Source organism: Odocoileus virginianus, chromosome 9 (assembly GCF_023699985.2).
Source record: "Odocoileus virginianus isolate 20LAN1187 ecotype Illinois chromosome 9, Ovbor_1.2, whole genome shotgun sequence".
In the NCBI taxonomy this organism is placed as follows: domain Eukaryota; kingdom Metazoa; phylum Chordata; class Mammalia; order Artiodactyla; family Cervidae; genus Odocoileus; species Odocoileus virginianus.
Genome location: NC_069682.1, coordinates 27052984 through 27071809, shown reverse-complemented (window position 1 = coordinate 27071809; position 18826 = coordinate 27052984). Strand labels below are relative to the sequence as shown.

At 43.9% G+C, this 18826-nt stretch overlaps 1 protein-coding gene across 6 annotated transcripts in view; it reads left to right on the top strand.

Annotated features, from left to right (window-relative positions):
- NMT2 (N-myristoyltransferase 2) overlaps window positions 1–18826 on the top strand; it is a 61627-nt gene that overhangs the window by 21963 nt on the left and 20838 nt on the right. For 4 of the 6 annotated variants that reach the window (XM_070472108.1, XM_020881364.2, XM_020881367.2 and 1 more), the window contains exons 2-7: window positions 9507–9642; window positions 10050–10085; window positions 14498–14639; window positions 17362–17480; window positions 17577–17668; window positions 17792–17908. In XM_070472108.1, the coding sequence (XP_070328209.1) occupies window positions 9507–9642; window positions 10050–10085; window positions 14498–14639; window positions 17362–17480; window positions 17577–17668; window positions 17792–17908 (642 nt within the window). The remainder of the gene's footprint in view (window positions 1–9506; window positions 9643–10049; window positions 10086–14497; window positions 14640–17361; window positions 17481–17576; window positions 17669–17791; window positions 17909–18826) is intronic. The other 2 variants (XM_020881365.2, XM_070472110.1) reach the window with 1 other exon arrangement.

Sequence of the window (18826 nt, the reverse complement as noted above, 5' to 3'; positions counted from 1 at the left end):
CTAGTGTCTTTTATTTTATATATTTTATTTTTTGACAGAACCATGTGGCATGTGGGATCTTAGTTCCCTGACCAGGGATCGAACCTAAGCCCCTTACAGTGGAAGCACAGAGTCTTAACCACTGGACCACTGGGGAAGTCCCTCATGTGCTTGTCTTTTAAACACTTTTTCTCACTGTTGAACATGCCTTTCATGCTTTGACTCTGCAGAGAAGTGAACTAGTCACTATATCTCAAGAAGTTTGTGATTTTAATACATAAATAACCACCAGAAAGAAGAGTTCCTCTGTGACCTAGATATGGGGTGACGAGACTGCCACCTGGAGTCCTCTTAGTGGTGAAGACCAAGCCCACAACTCTGTTGGGTTAAATCAGCACAATTCTTTCTCCCTAGCACTACAGGCGGCGGGTGGGGGCCTCTGTCCTCAGGGGACCTCTAGCCTCTGCTGTCGGAGGCCCACCGCCTTCCAGTGCAGCATCTTGACAAGGCTGCCAGGCTGGCTGGGAGGGGAAGCCAGCAAAGAGCAGGCGCAGCACCCTCACAGGCTCCCGGGAGCTCCACCTGCTCCATCTCCTCGTCTTCCACTGGCTCAGCAGACAGCCTGCTGGGGCCCCCCTTTCTCGCTCCAGGTGAGGGAGTGCATGGGCCCCCTGGAGCGTCCACAGGAGGGGGTCAGAAGTACTGGTGAGGACGGGTAGTGTTTATCTGAGTAGGAAAAACCCAGTTCTCCTCCTGTGTTCTCCTGACTGACCACTGTCCCCCTCAGCTCTTCTGACACCAGGCACGTCTGCAGTGCCAGCAGGGATCCTCCAATTTATGTCGACTGGGACAGCGTCCACCTGGAGACGGCGTTAGATCCCACAGGTGGAGGGATCCCACAGACTGCACCCTCCCTGCTGGGGACACCAGTCCTAAGTCCAGGCTGTCCCCTGTGCCTCTGACCAACCAGCTACAAACTTGAGGTTCTTCCCAAGAACCCCTCCTTGTTGTGGTTAATTTGAAGTCACAGTCGTCAAGAAAACACTTTTTAGGGAATTTCTTGGTGGTCCAGTGGTTAGGACTCCATGCTTTCAATGCTGAGGGCCTGGGTTCAATCCCTGGTTGGGGAAGTAAGATTCCACATATCACACAGCATGGCCCCAAAAAAGGAAAAGAAAACACTTTTTCCTGCTTACCAGTTGATTGTAAAAGGATGTGATAAAGGGTGCATATGAAAACCCAGATGGAAGAGGTGTGTGGGGCAAGGGGTGAGGGCTGAGACATGGAACTCCCACACCCTCCAGAGTCCATGCTCCCAGCCCCTCCCCAGGCTCACCAGCCGGGAAGATCTCTGCTCCTGAAGGCTTATGGCTGATAACTAATTCATTCCTGCCCCCTCACATCCCTGGAGAACTGCGGATGGGGGTCTCAAGCTTCTGATCATGGCTTGGTCTTTATGACCATCCAGGAGCCCACCCACAGGCACCTCATGAGAACAAAAGACACTGCTATCACCACCCCGGAAATTCCAACAGACTAGGAGCTCTGTGCCAGGGACTGGGGCCTTATATTGTCTCTGTTATTTCACATGCATTTTTTTAAAGAGACATGAGAGACTTTCTTCTTAGAGAGCCTACACTCTAGTGGGAAAAGCAGGTAAGAGCACCAGGTTTTGTGTGTGCTAGATGGGAGGGTATTTTGTGAGTGGCTCAAAAGGTAAAGAATTCGCCCGCTATACAAGAGACCCAGGTTCAGTCCCTGGGTCAGGAAGATGCCCTGGAGAAGGGACTAGCAACCCACTCCAGTACTCTGGCCTGGAGAGTCCCATGGACAGAGGAGCCTGGCAGGCTCCAGTCCTTGGGGTCGCAAAGTTGGACCCGGCTGAGCAACTCACACTTCCACTTCAGAGGGCAGGAGGAGCATTGAGTTAGGAGCACCTACTTCAGATTAGAAAGGAACAAGGATTCTCAAAAGAGGTAATTCTTGGCTTAACTCTTTCTTTTTTTAAATTTATTGAAGTATAGTTGATTGTTGTGTTAAGTAGTTCAGTTACACATATATACATTTTTATGTATTCTTTTCCATTATGGTTTGTTATAGGATATTGAATATAGTTTGTTTACCTATTCTATATATAAAAGCTTACATCTGTTAATCCCAACTTCCTATTCCTCCCCTCCTTCAACCCCCGCACCTTTAGCAACCATCAGTCTGATCTCTATGTTCATGAGTCCATTTCTGTTTTGTAGATAGGTTCATTTGTGTCATATTTTACATTCTCAATATAAGTGGTATCATACGGTATTTATCTTTCTGACTTCAGTTAGTGTGATTATCTTTAAATCCATCCACGTTGCTGGAAATGGCATTATTTTATTTTTTTTCATGGCTGAATAGTATTCCATTGTATATATTCTTTATTCATCTGTTAGGGGCTTGCCAGGTGGCTCAGTGGTTAAAAGAATCCACCTACCAATCCAGGAGTTGCAGGAGAAATGGGTTCAATCCCTGGGTCAGGAGGATCCCCTGGAGGAGGAAATGGAAACCCACTTTAGTATTCTTGCCTGGAGAATCCCATAGAGAGAGGAGTCTGGTGACTAATTCCTCAACCAGGGATTGAACCCACGATCCCTGCATTTGAAGTGTGAGTCTTAACCACTGGACCACCGGGTAAGTCCCCTGAGGCCATGTCTTAATATGTGAAGCTTTCATCTTCTGGACTAAAGAGATTTTTGATGCAAGTAAAAGTGGAGAATGCAACTTGAATCTGCCAGGGGTATACATGTATTCGCCATCCTGAACCCCCCCTCCTACCTCCCTCCCCATCCCATCCCTCTGGGTCATCCCAGTGCACCAGCCCCGAGCACCCTGTATCATGCATCCAACCTGGACTGGTGATTTGTTTTACATATGATAATTTACATGTTTCAGTGGCACTCTCCTATATCATCCTGCCCTCGCCCTCTCCCACAGAGCCCAAAAGACTGTTCTATACACCTGTGTCTCTTGCTGTCTCGCATACAGGGTTATCATTACTATCTTTCTAAATTCCATATATATGCATTAGTATACTGTATTGGTGTTTTTCTTTCTGGCTTACTTCACTCTGTATAATAGGCTTCAGTTTCATCCACCTCATTAGAACTGATTCAAATATATTCTTTTTAATGGCTGAGTAATATTCCATTGTGTATATGTACCACAGCTTCCTTATCCATTCATCTACTGATGGACATATAGCTTGCTACCATCTCCTGGCTATTATAAATAGTGCTGCGATGTATGGCAAAACCAATACAATATTGTAAAGTAAAATTTAAATAAATAAATAAATAAATAAAAGTTGGCTTAAAACTCAACATTCAAAAAACTAAGATCATGGCATCTGGTCCCATCACTTCATGGCAAATAGATAAACAGTGGAAACAGTGGCAGACTTTATTTTTGGGGGCTCCAAAATCACTGCAGATGGTAACTGCAGCTATGAAATTAAAAGACGCTTGCTCCTTGGAAGAAATGCTATGACCAACCTAGACAACATATTAAAAGGCAGAGACATTACTTTGCCAACAAAGGTCCGTCTAGTCAAAGCTGTGGTTTTTCCAGTAGTCATGTATGGATGTGAGAGTTGAACCATAAAGAACGCTGAGTGCTGAAGAATGCTTTAGAATTGTGGTGTTGGAGAAGACTCTTGAGAGTCCCTTGGACTGCAAGGAGATCCACCAAGTCAGTTCTAAAGGAAATCAGTCCTGAATGAGATGGTTGGATGGCATCACTGACTCAATGTACATGAGTTTGAGTAAGCTTCGGGAGTTGGTGATGAAGAGTTGGACACGACTGAGCAACTGAACTGAACTTCACCTTCTGGAGATGCTGGGGATGGGGAACAGTTTAATTCAGAGTCTAGCAAGTACTGCTGCAATGCTCAGTCGTGTCCAACTCTTTGTGACCCCACGAACTGTAGCCTGCCAAACTACATACATGGCAGGCTATGTAGCCATGGGATTCTCCAGATAAGAATACGGGGTGGGTTGCCATTTCTTCCTCCAGGGAATCTTCCCAATCCCGGGACAGAACCCGCGTTTCCTGTGCCTCCTGCACTAGCAGGCAGATTCTTTACCTCTGAGCCACCCTGGGAAGCCCGAATTCTGCCTGGGTTTTTGTATTCTCTAAGGTGTAAGTCGCTCAGTCGTGTCCGACTCTTTGCGACCCCATGGACTATACAGTCCATGGAATTCTCTAACTCCATTCAAGTGCTGAGAATCTCATTCTTGAGTTAATCTCTCTCTGTTCTCATTTTCTTGTAGACAGCTGGGAAAAGCCAGCATGCTTTCAGCCTTCTGCCCAGAAATCTTTTTGCTTAGTTTCATGCTCATTAGGTCCATTTTCTATTTTCCAACTTCACTCCTGGTTAAATAAAAGAACATTTAAGTCTACAATGAGACCTTTTTTCTACCTATCAGGTTGTCAGAGATGAAAAATCATGGTTATATTTCAGCACTAGCAGAGATGTAGGCAAACTGATGTTCTTATTTGCTGTTCTGTCCTTTGTTCCTCTATGTGTGCATGTGTGCTAAGTCGCTTCAGTTGTGTCCAGCTCTTTGCAACCCTATGGACTGTAACCTGTCAGGCTCCTCTGTCCATGGGATTCTCCAGGCAAGAATACTGGAGTGGGTTGCCATGCCCTTCTCTAGGGGATCTTCCCAATCCAGGGATCGAACCCAGGTCTACCACATTGCAGGCAGATTCTTTACCTTCTGAGCCACCCAGGGAAGCCCAAGAATACTGGAGTGGGTAGCCTATCCTTCTCCAGCAGATCTTCCCAACCCAGGAATTGAACCGGGGTCTCCTACATTGCAGGTGGGTTCTTTACCAGCAGAGCTACCAGGGAAGCCTCCTGTAGGTAAGGTAATTTTTCCTCTCCGGCTCTGTTCATCTTTGATTTTCTGTAGTTTGAAAATGATTTGCCAAGATGCTGTTTGGGTGGCATTTATCCTGCTTGGTGTTCTCCGAGCTTCTTGGATCTGCGGGTTAGCTCCTGCTGTTGATTTGGGGAAATGCTCAGTCACTATTGTTTCAAGTATTTCTTCTGTTTCTCTCTCCTCCTCCTGGTTCTCCCATTACAGGTATGTTACACTCTGGTTTCCTCCTAGTCCTCGGATACTCTATTCTTTTTTCCATCTTCTCTGTGCTTTTCAGGTTTGGGGAGGGGGGTGGTTCTGAGGTTTCCACTGCTATGTCCTCAGGCTCTGAGATTCTTTCCTCAGCCACATCCGGTCTGCCAATAAGTACATCAAAAGACATTTTTCATTTCTGTCACAGGCTTTTGATTCTTCTCGGTTCTGTCAGGATTTCCACCTCTCTGCTCACATTGCCCTCTGTTCTTGTGTGCTTTCTGTTTTGTCCACTTGCGCCTTTAGCATATGATCATAGTTGTTTCCAATCCCAGGTCTGATCATCCCACCATCCCTACCATGTCTAGTTCTGATGCTTGCTGTATCTTTTCCAACTGTGTATTTGGCTTTTTGGAATGCCTCATCATTTTTTTTTTTACTTAATAGCCAGCCATGAAGTACTGGGTAAAAGGACCTGCTGTAAATAGGCCTATGGTCATGCCATAGTAAGGTGTGGGGGGACAGGAAGCGTTCTAAGATCCTATGACTAGGCCTCTGTTTTCTGGTGAGCCTGTGCCTCTGGACTGTGACCTCACAGATGTGGGATAGGTGGCTTAAGGGGGCTGGAGTTGGGTATTTCCCTTCCTCAGATCAGTTAGGCTCTGATCATAGCCCAGTTGGTTAGGTTCTGGTTGACTAGTTTCTGCTGAGGACAGACCCTGTTAAGCACAGAATGTCTGGCGTATTTCTAAAATGATTCCCCTTCCAGAAGTATGAGGGGATTCTTCTCCAGTATCTTACTATGGAAACCTGATTGGGCTCCAGGGGTAAAACTCACGGAAGTATGGGAGACCCCTGTGACTGAGCTGATAACTCTCAGGCTTGTCCACACACAGCCTCCAGGACTTTGTGAATTACGGTCCCGGGGTTACTCCCTGAGCACTGGCTCCCATGGAGGTTGCCACTTGTGAGTCTCTGCTCCCAGAAACTGTTGCTCCAATCTTGGGGGCAGCAGGTTGTCCTGTGTCCCTGCCTCCCTTAGGGATCTCAGAGGAATTGTTGGTTTTTCAGTCTACTAGGGTGGAGTGGTGACTTCTAAGCTCCTTATGTGCAGAACCAGAAACTGACTTAATGTTGGTGGGGTGGAAACTGGTAACTGCTTTACTAAATACCATATTTTGTAAAAATAAAAATGTGTGCCCTTTGACCTAGCATCTCCACCTATGGACAAACTAGCATCAATGCACAAAGACGTAAGTACCAGAAGATTTTTTTGCAGCAGCATGTTTAATATAGGAATGTTGCATAAAATATGCTATACTTACACAAGGGAATGCTACCCAGTTGCTAAAAAGAAATGAAGTAGCTCAATATATCCTGACATGGAAAGAAATAAATCCAAGACACATTTGTTCAGTGGAAGGAGAGAAAAAGCCAGATTTCAAAATAGTGTGTTTAAGATTCAATTTTTGTTTAAAATTTACTCATAGTAAAAACAGAGGCATGCTTAGAGAAGAAAGACTATTTTTAAAGAATTTATGCCAGAAAAACTACTGGTTTCCTTTGAGGGACCCTTTTATAAGGCTGTTGATGTATATATAAGGCTGTTACTTAATGACATTTGTCTTATAATGAACGTGTACTTGGTAATTAGGTAAAAATTCAAGTAGGAAAATAGGAACAGATAGAGCTAGTTAAGAACGATAGAAGAGGAAACCTCCCTGGTGGTGCAGTAGTTCAGACTCCGCACTCCCGATGCAGAGGGCCTGGGTTCAATTCTTGGTAAGGTAACTAGAGCCCACATGCCACAGCTAAGACCCAGCGCAGCCAAATTTAAATGAATACATAAATTTAAAAGAAAGAGTGATAGAACAGAACTGGTATTTCAGTCACTTTCCCCTGCATCAGGTGATAATGCAATAACAGTCTCTGACTCTAAATTTGAATTTATCTCTGCAGATACTGTGGGAGAGTAGGCTCAAAGAAGTGGGAGTTTGAAATCTCCTTGTGTCTCTTTCGCTCTTTCAGAAGGTGACGGCTCTAAGATGACAAGGGTTCCAAACAGAAATGTCTTACCAGTGATTGTTTTTTGTTTTTTCATGTAGAGTTTTTAATTGTTAATTCTTCTAATAAAAATCTTTATCAGGAGACATTTCCCCCTCTGCAGGGAAGCACTTTCTCTGGTTCTGTTATGTCAAGATTCGTGGTTTGTGTACCCAAGAGACGTTTATAATGACCTATTTTACAACATGTGTCTCTCCCTGACTAAAGAGTACATTAGCAGAGTGGATACCCGTGAAAGCTATTTGCCTTCCATGATAAAATAATGTTTATGTCTATGATTTTCCTGCTTAAATGACATCTAAGCACCCTGCAGGGTCACTGATGTAGACTAATAATCTTCTGAGTTCCTGCACCCAGTTCCAATGGGGAGGTGGGGTGGAGGAACTTCCCACATAACACGAGGTGCTTCTCAGACCCCAGTTGGGTGTCCCGCAGTTCAACTCAGTTCTGACACTGTCTTCTCAAAGACAGCAACAGACTCCACAGGTTACAGGCTCAGAACCCCCTCCTTTTGGGTTTTTATGGAGCCTCCCTTATATTCAGTTCAGTTCAGTCGCTCTGTCATGTCTGACTCTTTGTGACCCCATAGACTGCAGCACGCCAGGCTTCCCTGTCCATCACCAACTCCCGAAGCTTACTCAAACTCATGTCCATCGAGTCAGTGATGCCATCCAACCATCTCATCCTCTGTCATCCTTCTCCTGCTTTCAATCTTTCCCAGAATCAGAGTCTTTTCCAATGAGTCAGTGCTTTACATCAGGTGGCCAAAGTATTGAAATTTCAGCTTCAGTATCAGCCTTTCCAATGAATATTCAGGACTGATTTCCTTTAGGATGGACTGGTTTGATCTCCTTGCAGTTCAAGGGACTCTCAAGAGTCTTCAACACCACAGTTCAAAAGCATCAATTCTTCAGGCTCAGCTTTCTTAATAGTCCAACCCTCACATCCATCCATGACTACTGGAAAAACCATAGCTTTGACTAGATGGACCTTTGTTGGCAAAGTAATGTCTCTGCTTTTTATTATGCTGTCTAGGTTGGTCATAGCTTTTCTTCCAAGGAACAAGTGTCTTTTAATTTGATGGCTGCAGTCACCATCTGCAGTGATTGTGGCGCCCAAAAAAATAAAGTCTGTCACTGTTTCCACTGTTTCTCCATCTATTTGCCATGAAGTGATGGGACCAGATGCCATGATCTTAGTTTTTTGAATGTTGAGTTTTAAGCCAGCTTTTTCACTCTCCTCTTTCCCTTTCATCAAGAGGCTCTTTAATTCTTCTTTGCTTTCTGCCATAAGGGTGGTGTCATCTGTGTATCTGAGGTTATTGACATTTCTCCCAGCAATCTTGATTCCAGCTTGTGCTTCGTCTAGCCCAGCATTTCACATGATGTACCCTGCATGTAAGTTAAATAAGCAGAGTGACAATATATAGCCTTGACGTACTCCTTTCCCTATTTGGAACCAGTCTGTTGTTCCGTGTCTAGTTCTAACTGTAGCTTCTTTACCTGCATACAGATTTTTCAAGAGGCAGGTCAGGTGGTCTGGTATTCCTCTCTCTTGAAGAATTTTCCAGAGTTTGTTGTGATCCACACAAAGACTGGCATATTCAATAAAGCAGAAGTAGATATTTTTCTGGAACTCTCACTTTTTTGATAATCCAACTGATGTTGGCAAATTGATCTCTGGTTCCTCTGCCTTTTCTAAATCCAGCTTGAACATCTGGAAGTTCACAGTTGATGTACTGTTGAAGTCTGACTTGGAGAATTTTGAGCATCACTTTGCTAGCATGTGAGATGAGTGCAATTGTGCAGTAGTTTGAACATTCTTTGGCATTGTCTTTCTTTGGGATTGAAATGAAAACTGACCTTTTCCAGTCCTGTGGCCACTGCTGAGTTTTCCAAATTTGCTGGCATATTGAATGCAGTACTTTAACATAGATGCGGTTGACTACATCATCAGCCGTTGGTGTTTGATTAGACTCCAGCCCTGCTTGCCTCCCTGAGGTCAGGGAGTGGGATTGAAAGTTCCAACCTTCTAATCACAGAGTTGCTCCCCTGGTAACCAGCCCCATCCTTAAAGTCTCCTCCTTACCGTGACCTAAGGGTCACCTTTAAGTTCTCATCTGTTAGGAAGTTCTAAGCATTTAGGGAACTGTGATCCAGGAACCATGGATCAAAAGCAAATACATATTTGATTATCTGAATATATATGTATTTCACATCAATCATAATACTGCACATCCTAATGTAGTATAACATATGTTTTTCCTAAGTGATTAATTTCATGCAATTCAGATTTTACATAGTGACCTACCTGTTATTGTTTTTGCAAACCCTGTGAATTTTCTAACAGAAGTCCTGGAGGGGATTTGGGTGCCAAAAAGAAAAAGAAGAAACAGAAGAGAAAAAAGGAGAAACCAAATTCTGGAGGCACCAAGTCAGACTCGGCATCCGATTCCCAGGAGATTAAGATTCAGCCGCCTTCAAAAGTGAGAACTGTGTTTTATTTTAATCTCCGTGGTGTTGTATGCCTGTGAAAGCGGGTCCGGGCAGCTTAGGTGAGCACCTTGTTGGGGCAGAGGTGTAGTTAGGGTGTTGCCGTCACCGTGTACTGCATGGCAGGGGTCTCTGTGGGGTATTTACAGAACTCACATTGGCACCCAGATAACTAAGCGGTCCGTGCTGGGCTTCTGTGTGTTGTGTGTGTGTGTGTGTGTGGTCTGCCTACATCTTGCCCCTTTGTAAGCAAATTAGTATATAACTTGTAATCATAGAATGAAGTCTCAGTGTGACCTTGTTAGGTTTTTAAGTTACACTTAATGTTTGATTCCTTTTTGTTCAGAAGATATTCACATTTTTTATTTTCCTGGGTCTCGGTCTAATTACTCGAATACAGCACCATCAGGCCAGATTTCAGCAGGAGCCTCCACGGGTAAGTCTCATGTTGACTTTGCCTTGGACCAATCTGTAGCGGCCAATCCTAATTCCATTGCCAGAGGGTGGAAATAACCCAGTTTAGACCAAACCAGAAGAGGTCTGGCTGGGCCCCGTGTCCTGTATGCCTCTGGAGGTGCTGATGCCAGACGCCCCTTCCCTGGGGTCACCCCGGTCACCCTGGCTGCGAACAGAGACCTCGTGTGCTAGGCCCAGGAAAGACAGAACCCTTGATGCCAGACACAGCAAAAAGTGGGTAGAGTTAGGCATGTAACAAAACAGATTATATGATTGTTGTAGCTCCAGGTGAGCTGGGGAGCGCATGGTATCCTGGCAGAAGGTAGGTCCTGGCCCTGTGGCTATGGAGCCAGGTGCCTCTGCCAGGCTCTGCCCCTCCCACAGCCACCCAACTCACAGGCTCTCGTGAAGTCATAATCAGACCATCTTTAGCACGTGTTTTTTATGCTATAAAGCACTGTAGACATGGTGGCAGTTGTTATGGTTACGCAAGTTTTGTGGGGTCTAAATGTCTTTCTTGCACCGTTTACATCATATGACAGTGGGTGAGTCTGGCAGGTGGTTTTGTTGTTGTTATTATCAGTTTTACACACAAGGACCAGGAATCACCGAGAAGGAAAATTACTTGCCCCAATTTTTCCCTGACTGCTTTTGTGGGGTGAGAAGAGAGTACAGTCTCCATCGATAGATTTTCAATCTGGTTCTTAGATAATAAATAGTCTATCCACAGTTATAAGTTCCAAGATAACTCGTATAAGCTGGCAAGATATCTTTTTTATTTCTCAAGGTTGCTTCATCAGATAAATGTAATGTTACATGCATTCATGACTATCTCCTTATTCCTTCTGTCTTCACCACCAGCTGCTGCCAGTCCCCGTACCCCTGGTGATTTTGGGTCCTTTCCTTACCTCCGGTCACTTAGAAGAAGCTACATAATGGGAATTTGGGATTAGCAGATGCAAATTCTTACATATAGGATGGATAAACAACAAGGGGTTTTCCTGAGCGCTCAGTTGGTGAAGAATCCGCCTGCAACGCAGGAAACCCTGGTTCGATTCCTGGGTCGGGAAGATCTGCTGGAGAAGGGATAGGCTACCCACTCCAGTATTCTGGCCTGGAGAATAGGCTACCCAATCCAGTATTCCTGGGCTTCCTTTGTGGCTCAGCTGGTAAAGAATCTGCCTGCAATGTCGGAGACCTGGGTTTGATACCTGGGCTAGAAAGATCCCCTGGAGAAGGGAAAGGCTACCCACTCCATTGTTCTGGCCTGGAGAATTCCATGGACGGTATAATAGTCCATGGGGTCACAAAGAGCCGGACATGACTGATCGACTTTCACTTTCTTTCACAAACAACAAAGCCCTACTGTATAGCACAGGAAAGTATATTCAACATTCTGTGACAAACCATAATGGAAAAGAATATGAAAAAGAATACATCTGTGTATAACTGAGTCACTTTAGGGCACAGCAGATTTTAACACAGCATTGTAAATCAACTCTACTTCAAAAAAAATTTTTTAATTAAAAATAAAATGAGTGGATGAGTAGAATTTTAAGGAAAAGGAACCAGGCAAGGTAGGAGGAACTGCTAGCATGATGTCGTAGAGAGATTATTTCTTTTTTAGTAAAGTCAAAATTGTTTTAATGTGGGCTTTTCACTGCATCTTAAAAACTGGGGCTCCTTTCCCCTAAACTGATGCCAGCTCAACATAAAACCATCAATTACAGTGACTTTTAGAGATTCTTTAGTTTCAAGAATATTGTGGTTTACACTCAAGAACCAAAATAAAATGGTATTTGGGTTCTTATACACTTCATAGTGATTAAAGACTTGGACATTTTTTCCACGGTATTAAATTGGAAACTAGTGGGCAAGGAGTACAGTTGGTGTTTAGTTATTTCCCAAGGAGCAGGTAAGGAGAAAGAGAGGCATGTCTGACTCTTACATCAGAAATACAATAGTGGGAGATTAATGTAGGATCCTTACCCAGTCTCACCTTTCTAAGCACTCCATTTGGTGCCATTCCAGAAGGTGATTGGATAGGTTTAAGAATTTACCATAGCCGAGTTTACTGCTCTGTCCCCGTGGATTTGAAAGTTGCACTTACTTGAATCTACTTTAAGAGCATCATCTATAAAAACATTGAATCACTGTGTTGTACACCTGAAGCTAATATAATATTGTAAATCAACTAGACTCATTTAAAAGAGAGCATTGAATAGTGAGCATTGGGATATAGCTACTTCATGAATGGTGATTTTATATAAAGATTGCTGGTCAGCCTGCTTAGGCAGAAACCACTCTGAGGGTTTCTTCGTGGAGACGGAGTACCATCACTGGCTTCTTTGAAACGAATATGCTGATGCATGTTTGTTATGAAAGAGTTGGAGTTTGGTATATTCGTGTTAGAGGATTTAACTCAAATAGCAGAAAAGAATTACTATGGCAAATTCAGTGCAGACACTGTAGATATATTTTTGTAAGACTAGGTTCTACTTGGCCTATTGTAACATAAATGGATGCATGTTCAAGCATTATTAGCTTAAATATACTGTCCTCTTACTTTCTTTGTAAGTTATAAGTCTCTTCATTGTGTTGTTGGGGGCTCAGATGGATATAAAATCATTTGGCTAGAAATCTGTTACTTTTGTGTTGGAGGCTCAAAGGAGACCCAAAAAGAGACATCTAAAACTACAATAAGTCAGAACAACAATATAATTTTGTTAAATTAGTATGTGTAATTGATGTATGAACCTGATGATTTAGACCTCAATCAAAATATAAGATAAAACAGCTTACAAAATTTGTGGTAGTCCTGGATGATGATCTTCCAAGTGGAGATATCAAGGCTTTAACCTACTTCTAGTTAGACTCCAGCACTTTGTTTCTTGGAATCATTTTAGGAGCAAGAATCTTAAGGGAACCTAGTGAGTCAAACTACCACAGGATGGTCTGTATTAAATATTTTTTACCGGGGCTTCCCTGGTGGCTCAGATGGTAAAGAATATGGCTGGAATGCAGGAGACTCGGGTTTGATCCCTGGGTCGGGAAGATCCACTGAAGAAGAGAATGGCTACCCACTCCAGTATTCTTGCTTGGAGAATTCTATGGATAGAGGAGGCTGGTGGGCTACAATCCATGGGATCACAAAGAGTTGGACACAGCTGAGTGACTAAGACTCACACTGAGTCAAACAAGTCAGCTTCCCAGATAAAAAGATTTGCTCCAGGTCACAGACTTCAGATTCAGAATTGAACTAAGTCCAGACCTGCTGTTAATAAACCACTGAGGGTTGATGGTACCTTTCCTTGGTGCCTGTGATGTTGACAAAAACTGAAAGCTCTGAGACTCCTTATAACCACTTCTGAATGCACAGCGAAGAGCGTTCTTTGTATGGCATCAAAATTCTAAAACCCATCAGTCATTTTGCATGTTGAGAAAACCTCATCAATTTCCATATTCAGTCTTACGTCCCACTCTCATTTCAAGTATAGTCTTTTTTTTTTTTTTCAAGTATAGTCTTATTTTCTAAGTATTACATCATTTGAGGGATTTTCCAGGAAAAAAAAAGAACTAAGGAATCTTCAGAAATGACAGAAATATTGGTTTTAAGGAAGGAACTTGAGTTTTTAAAGGCATTGTCAATTTTATAGACTGAGGATATGCTTTACTAAAAAGGAAGGTTATTTACCACACTTCGGTTGGGGTGAACAGGCTATGGTTGCAAAAGGTTCTGAATTCGTGGAGGAAATTGCACATCTTTGTTGAAGGATTTGTCTCTGGAGGAGCGTCAGAATTAGGAGAGGGTGGGGTGTGGTCCAGGATAAGGTATCCTTTGAGAGTCCTCTCTTGATGAATTTCCTCCTCCACCCAGCACTAAGTTCAGGATTCTTTCTTTTTATGAACTAAAATTTGCCTTGTCCACCTCGTTTCCATTCTAGACGTTATTTCTTTTGTCCCCGCATTGCTCCTGTCAAGCATTAACTCCAGCAGTGAAGCCAAAACCAGGGGCTGACTGGCTGCTGTGTGATGCTCACGTTTGCATTGCATGGCAGCCCTTTCTGCTGCTCCACGCATATGAGTAATTAACCTTGAGGACCATTTGCAGATGGTTGGGAAACTGAAGTAAACATTGGTTTGATTCACTAGAGATTTTCCAGACTGTCAGAGCCCCACTAAAACTATAAGACTGTTGTTGCCTTTATCCTGTGCCTTTGCTTATATTTTAATACGTTAGCATACTTGAGCCCAGGGTCCACGCTTAGAGGAGGATCGTGCGTTTTTCCAGCGAATGCTGTAGTCTCCGAGGCAGGCGTGCATGTGCCTGCCCCAGGTTTGGGAGCGGCAGCAGCTTCCTCATGCTCTGTGCCTGTGTCTTTGCTGTTGTAGAATTCCATCCCCATGCAGAAGTTGCAGGACATCCAGAGAGCCATGGAGCTGTTGTCTGCGTGCCAGGGCCCCGCCAGGAGTGCTGATGAGGCTGCCAAACGCAGGTTCCAGTTTTGGGACACACAGCCGGTGCCCAAACTCAGTAAGCGTTTCTGCCTTTTCCCCCGAAAACAAAGCTGGGTTAACAACAAGCAAAAAAACACGAAAGAGAGACTTGATTTCACTTACGCGATTTGTTTCAGACCACAGGTTCTGAGTCATATTTTTCCTATTAAAATAAATATTGAGTGATGACATTGGCTTTTAGTAACAACAATTTTAATATAACTCCTGTGCCAACAAAAAATCTAGTGTCCCCACACTTCAAATATTAGTGTATTAAGTATATATATATATATATATATATATATACACACACACACATAAAAGAGGAGTCTCTCTCCACCACCAGTGTTTTGATTCCAATCTTCATGGAGTGGTTTTTCCTTCTACATAAATTTTTAGCAATCTCACACCTCAGTTATCCCAGAAGACACAGGAAATTTGCCTATTAAATCTTACTGAAATAGAACATTTTGCTCTGTTTAACAGTAGGATTCTGAACAATCACCCATGGTGTTAATGATTACCAATGTGATAACACTCCAGTATAAGTGAATCGGGACACCTTGTGAAGGCCTTCATAAGTGCTCTGGGTCATGTCAGAACTTCATTACTAGTCCTCTTCCCACAGTGCCAGGCCTGCTCCATCATATTTCACTTAAACTTCTACCACTTAAGTTTCTGTAAGCATAATTCCATTGTTACCCTTTCACATTATGCAAAAAAAAAAAAAAATTGGCCAAAAAGTTCATTCAGCATTTTCCATACCATCTTGTGGAAAGACCGGAATGAACTTTTTGGCCAACCCAATAGATGTTCTAAATGCCATAAAAATGTTTATCAGTGTATTACAGGCTTGTATAATTTCTATATATTTCTTCAATGATAGTTCCAGATTCAAAATTCAATATATAATATTTAATGTATAATATATAATATTTAAGGGGTTCATTGCCATCCCAAAGTCTTATAAGCCAAGTTATGTACAGATGGCCAGTTTCATGAGTTATAAAGCAGGGAACAATTGTCCTCCATGCCATCAAATCATGGATTTCAAACTTTTTAAAAGGGACTGTTCCTTTCCCACCCACGCCTGCCCCACGCAGCTTCAAAAGCAAGAGCTTCAGAGCATGAACAGAAGAAGAAAGCAGTGATGTTCGCTTGATTTTAAGTCTCTAGAAATTATTTGGTGAGGAAGGAAGACCCTCTAGAATGAATTTACTGGATTTTAAATAACACTGAATTGAGTGACCATTGGCTAAAGGGAATGAAGGTTTATTGATCTGAATGTATTGGGTTTGGCTAAATGCTACTGGTGGCTTTTGGGTCATGGCTCAGGGGAGAAGAACGTCTCTTTAGCTGGCACACACCCCACTGCACCACCGCTCTGCTCACCTCATTTTAGCCCCTCCCCTAAATCCTTGCCTGGTTCTCGGGTTCCTAGAACATTCTCTATGCGCCTCAATTAAGGCAGAGCGAGGTTAATGGCTGAAGAGGTAACCTGAGGTTCGGGAGGACGTTTGAAAGTCAGGGAGACTGTCTCATCATCTCTCTCCAGAGCCCTATTCCAGTTCAGTCAAACACACCCCGCTGTTTGGAGCTGCTTGAATGGGGTGAGCCCCTGGTGTTGTGTACATCAGTCAAGCCCTAAGAGCAGCTCCCCAGGGACCCCAGGGAGCAGCTGGGCACCTGGCCACCGGGGCTGACCTGAGGGAGCCTGAGGTACTCATGTGGGGGTGAGCTACTGACTGGAGATGAGATGAATCTGCAAAGTCAGGGATTAGGAGGAGAGAAAAGAAACCCTTTAGGGTGGGTGCAAACTCTGTGACTTCCCCCTGTAAAAAGGTCTCTGATGGTAAGAACTGTACCTGAAGGTCATTTATTCAGCAGCTGTTTGTTGAGTGTCTGTAGTGAATGCCAGGCACTGGGACACAGACACGGGAGACAGTAGAGAGAAAGCGGGGCAAACGGGGAGCAGGTAGGGGAGGACAGACTCCATGTAGGAAGAGCTTTCGTTGAGGATGCTATTGAGGAAGTGATGTGTAACATATCTGAAGAAGCAGCAGTGGCCGGCCATGTGAAAGGCAGGGGACAGCCTTCTGAGCAGAGGCCCAGCCCGAGGGAGGTCGGTGGGGCAGATGTGCTGAGGCTGGCCAGACAGGCAGCAGGCCACGGCCAAGGGTCTGGATTTTATCCCAGCCACACTGGGAGGTTCCAGAGGAAGGACTGGAAAAGGGCACCTTTGTGGAAATCGCTGGAGACACTGATGGCTTGAGCTGTGCTGCCAGCAGCCCAGACGGAAGTAAACAGTCCTGAACTGAATTTTGGATTGTGCTGGGAGGGGTCAGAGGTCACTGCAGCCCTTGCCCCCTGTTTGTTGAAAAACAGAGTTAAAAAGAAAACATCTCTAAGACTGTCATAGCAAACCTACCGTTGTCGGCAGTTTTGCTGTATGATTGGTCTCTAGTCTCAGGCTTCAGATTGAGGAATCACTATTGTTTTCTTGTGTCCAGTTTGCCATCGGATGATGAGTAATTTCTCCTGTAATTGTTCAGATAGCAGTTACTCTCCACCTCCATGTAACTACCCTACTTCCCTCTAGAGATAGCTGAAACAGTATGGTATTTTTAAGGATTATGTGAAACTCAGTAGCCCTAAAGCATGCTTTTGTTTCCCGTAACTAACCATCTGGGGTCGTCAGAATACTTTGCTATTGAATCGTCCCTCTTTTTGTTTTTTTTTCTCCTTCTCTCTGTGTCTAGATGAAGTAATAACATCTCATGGCGCAATTGAAGCTGATAAAGAAAACGTGCGTCAGGAACCATACTCCCTGCCGCAGGGTTTTATGTGGGACACTTTAGACTTGGGTAACGCCGAAGTGGTGAGTAAAACCTTAGACCTCGGTCCCCGCGTCGGCGTGGGTTGCTGCTGCGTCGGTCCCTAGCGTCACAGGGGGGACGCATGTTTGGTCTCATAGCTCCGGGAGCTGTACACTTTGCTGAATGAGAATTACGTCGAGGATGATGACAACATGTTCCGGTTTGACTATTCACCCGAGTTCCTGCTATGGTGAGTCTCGGGGCTGCCGGTGCCTGGTGGGGATGCGACTGCCGTGGGGTTGGGCCGTCTCTCTCTGTCCCTGTTTTCTTGGACACTCAGCGCGCTCGTTTTCCTCGCTTGTGTTGACTTCAGGGCTCTGCGTCCCCCAGGCTGGCTCCTTCAGTGGCACTGCGGCGTCAGGGTGTCTTCGAACAAAAAACTGGTGGGATTCATCAGTGCCATCCCCGCAAACATTCGGATCTATGACAGGTACGTGGTGAAGCTTGTCCCTTGTTGGTTTTGACGTATTGCTTCTCCAAGAATTGTGGTTAGAATAGGCTTTTGTTTTTCCCAGTGTCTAGCCTGTTTATTTATTTTATTGGAATATAATTGCTTTACAGTGTTCTGTTAGTTTCTGCTGTACAACAGCAGGAATGAGCCATGTGTATACATAACCCCCATCCCACCTCTGTAGGTCGTCACAGAGCTCCGAGCTGAACTCCTTGCGCTATACATTCAGCAGGATCCCACTAGCTATCTGTTTTACACATGGTGGTATATATATGTCAGTCCTAAACTCCCAATTCATCCCACCCCCTCCTTCTCCCAGTGTCCACACATCCATTCTCTGCATCTGTGCCTCTGTTCCTGCAAATACGTTCATCTGTACCATTTTTCTAGATTCCACATAGAGCGTTAATATACAGTATTTGTTTTTCTCTTTCTGACTTACTTCACTCTGTATGACAGGCTCTAGTTTCATCCACATCTCTACAAATGGCTTTTTAAAATGACTGAGTACATGTTGTTGATCGTAGGGGAGGTTGTGCATGTGGGGAGGGCAGAGGTACATGGGAACTCTGTACTTGCTGCTCAGTTTTGCTGTGAACCTAAAACTGCTCTAAAAAATAAAGGTTGTGAATTCATTTTAAAAGGTTGTGAATAATAACCAAAAAAAGACAGCTGTATTTTTCTCCATCTTTCTCTGCTTCTCAGTCTCATACATGCACACACAGGTTATGTATATATGTACATAGTAGAAAAAACAAAGATATAAATAGGTACTTCAGATTTGTTTCTGGGGAGGAAATTACTTGGAGGATTTTTTTTAAGTCTTTTTATCCATAGGATATGTATGTTCCATTTTTGCCCTGGGTCTCTAGCCTAAAGAGTCAAAGATAGAGCTAT